This window comes from Atta colombica, unplaced genomic scaffold (genome assembly GCF_001594045.1).
Source record: "Atta colombica isolate Treedump-2 unplaced genomic scaffold, Acol1.0 scaffold55, whole genome shotgun sequence".
Lineage (NCBI taxonomy): Eukaryota > Metazoa > Arthropoda > Insecta > Hymenoptera > Formicidae > Atta > Atta colombica.
Window position 1 is genome coordinate 467626 of NW_017259545.1, and position 455 is coordinate 468080.

At 40.0% G+C, this 455-nt stretch overlaps 1 protein-coding gene across 1 annotated transcript in view; it reads right to left on the reverse strand.

Annotated features, from left to right (window-relative positions):
* LOC108691877 (DDB1- and CUL4-associated factor 6-like) overlaps positions 1-455 on the reverse strand; it is a 7730-nt gene that overhangs the window by 4872 nt on the left and 2403 nt on the right. The window contains exons 5-6 of the mRNA XM_018199812.1: positions 284-419; positions 49-209 (exon numbers count right to left, since the gene is read on the reverse strand). Of these exons, the coding sequence (XP_018055301.1) occupies positions 49-209; positions 284-419 (297 nt within the window). The remainder of the gene's footprint in view (positions 1-48; positions 210-283; positions 420-455) is intronic.

Below are 455 nucleotides of genomic sequence, written 5' to 3' on the forward strand. Positions count from 1 at the left end.
AACACGTTGCGAAATGTAAATGAAAAATAAATATAATTATTGCGTTACTTTAATACTGAATAAATAGAGATGATCGCTGCTATAGCTGACAAGGACGTCTTGTCCATCCGGGCTATAACTCAACGACGTAATCCTATAAGAATTGCCTTCGAATTCTGGGACAGTGAAACTGCATAGTGGTCTCACTGAACTTTCCGCATCTGTCCAACCTAAAGAATGCACACACATGTAATCACGGTACTCTGTACCGTGACGTAATACAGTTATGTCCCGTAAAGATTACCGGTAGCCGGTGTACCAAGAGTTCTTCTGTCGAATGTTCTTACAGTGCTATCGGAACAACCGATCGCTATTTGGTGAGGCAATACAGGATTCACAGACAAAGCAGTCACGGCTCTTTGACACGAGATTAGTACATCCTAGAAAAATAATTTAATAAATTCCAGATGTATGAT